At 45.4% G+C, this 1,156-nt stretch overlaps 1 protein-coding gene across 1 annotated transcript in view; it reads left to right on the forward strand.

Annotated features, from left to right (window-relative positions):
- Window positions 1-1,123, forward strand: part of surf6 (surfeit 6) — a 3,016-nt gene extending 1,893 nt beyond the window's left edge. The window contains exon 4 of the mRNA XM_035667637.1: window positions 219-1,123. Coding sequence (XP_035523530.1) covers window positions 219-908 — 690 coding nt within the window. The 3' untranslated portion in view covers window positions 909-1,123. The remainder of the gene's footprint in view (window positions 1-218) is intronic.
- The last annotated feature ends 33 nt before the right edge of the window (window positions 1,124-1,156 follow it).

Genomic DNA, 1,156 nt, shown 5'->3' on the forward strand with positions numbered 1-1,156 from the left:
TATTTAGAGTTTAACTTGGTTGGGAAAGCAGTAAAGTTTGACACGCCAGATAGCACAGACACTAATCCTGAAGGAGGACAGTCATGTTGTCCTGTTTCTCCTGTTGTTTAGATTGGTGCTGTTAGGCTCAGTGTGTGGGATTATAAAACAGAGTAGTGTGTGCAGTAATTAAACACTCAAGTATGTTAGATTAACATGTTGCGCTCATCTTTTCTCAGGGAGCCCCAAAGAATGCATTATCAGAGGCAGTCCAGGCAAAGCGAGCAAAACGAAAGATGGAACGGGAGCGCAAGAAGAGGAAGAGGAAAGAGTTTCGGATGAAAGAACTGGCTGAAAAAAGTGGCCAAGAACCGCAGCCAGAGATAAAACAGGAAGCGGAGGAAGCCCCGGCTGTAAGCAAAAGAAATGAAGCTGCCATCATTTTCAACACGGTGGAGACAGTGGAAGAGGGCTATGTAGACAAAATACAGAAAAAGAAGAGCAAGAAACAGAGTATGAAGGGCCAGATAACGCCGCTGACAGGGAAGAACTACAAGCAGCTGCTCAGTCGTGTGGAGGCCCGCAAAACAAAGCTGGAACAGCTGCGGGAGAAAGACGAGGGGAAAGCCCGCGAGTTGGAGGAGAAGATGAAGTGGACCAACATGCTTTATAAGGCAGAGGGCATCAAAATCAAAGACGACGAGGACATGCTGCGCTCCTCGTTGAAGAGGAAGGAGAAGAGGCGCACTGACAGGAAGAAGAACTGGAACAAGCGCAGCGAGAACATCGTAGAGAAGATGCAGCAGCGTCAGGAAAAGAGACGAAAGAACATCCAGAAACGCAAACAAGTCAAGACAGAGAAGAAGAAGGACAGGGCGCGGAAGAGAGGCAGAGTGCTGCCCGAGGACTTGAAAAAAGTGTCAGTTTAGAGGAAGGAGTGTGTCTTATATGATGTCTTATGACAAGACAACATAGGCAATGTCTACATCAGTAAATCGGTCTCTTTTTATGGGAGTATGATTTTATTTACGTGATATGGAAGCGCTGTTGCTGCTGCTGCACGTATTGTACCTTTGCTCCTGTTAAGGAGTAGTATGTGTGTTGGGGTAAATAAAATGTAATTCTTCATTACGATGAACATGAATTGAAACCTCTGTTGTATAATTTATTCGACCAA

This window comes from Morone saxatilis, unplaced genomic scaffold, assembly GCF_004916995.1.
Source record: "Morone saxatilis isolate NCDOM2014 unplaced genomic scaffold, NCSU_SB_2.0 Contig21, whole genome shotgun sequence".
NCBI classification, from domain to species: Eukaryota; Metazoa; Chordata; class Actinopteri; family Moronidae; genus Morone; species Morone saxatilis.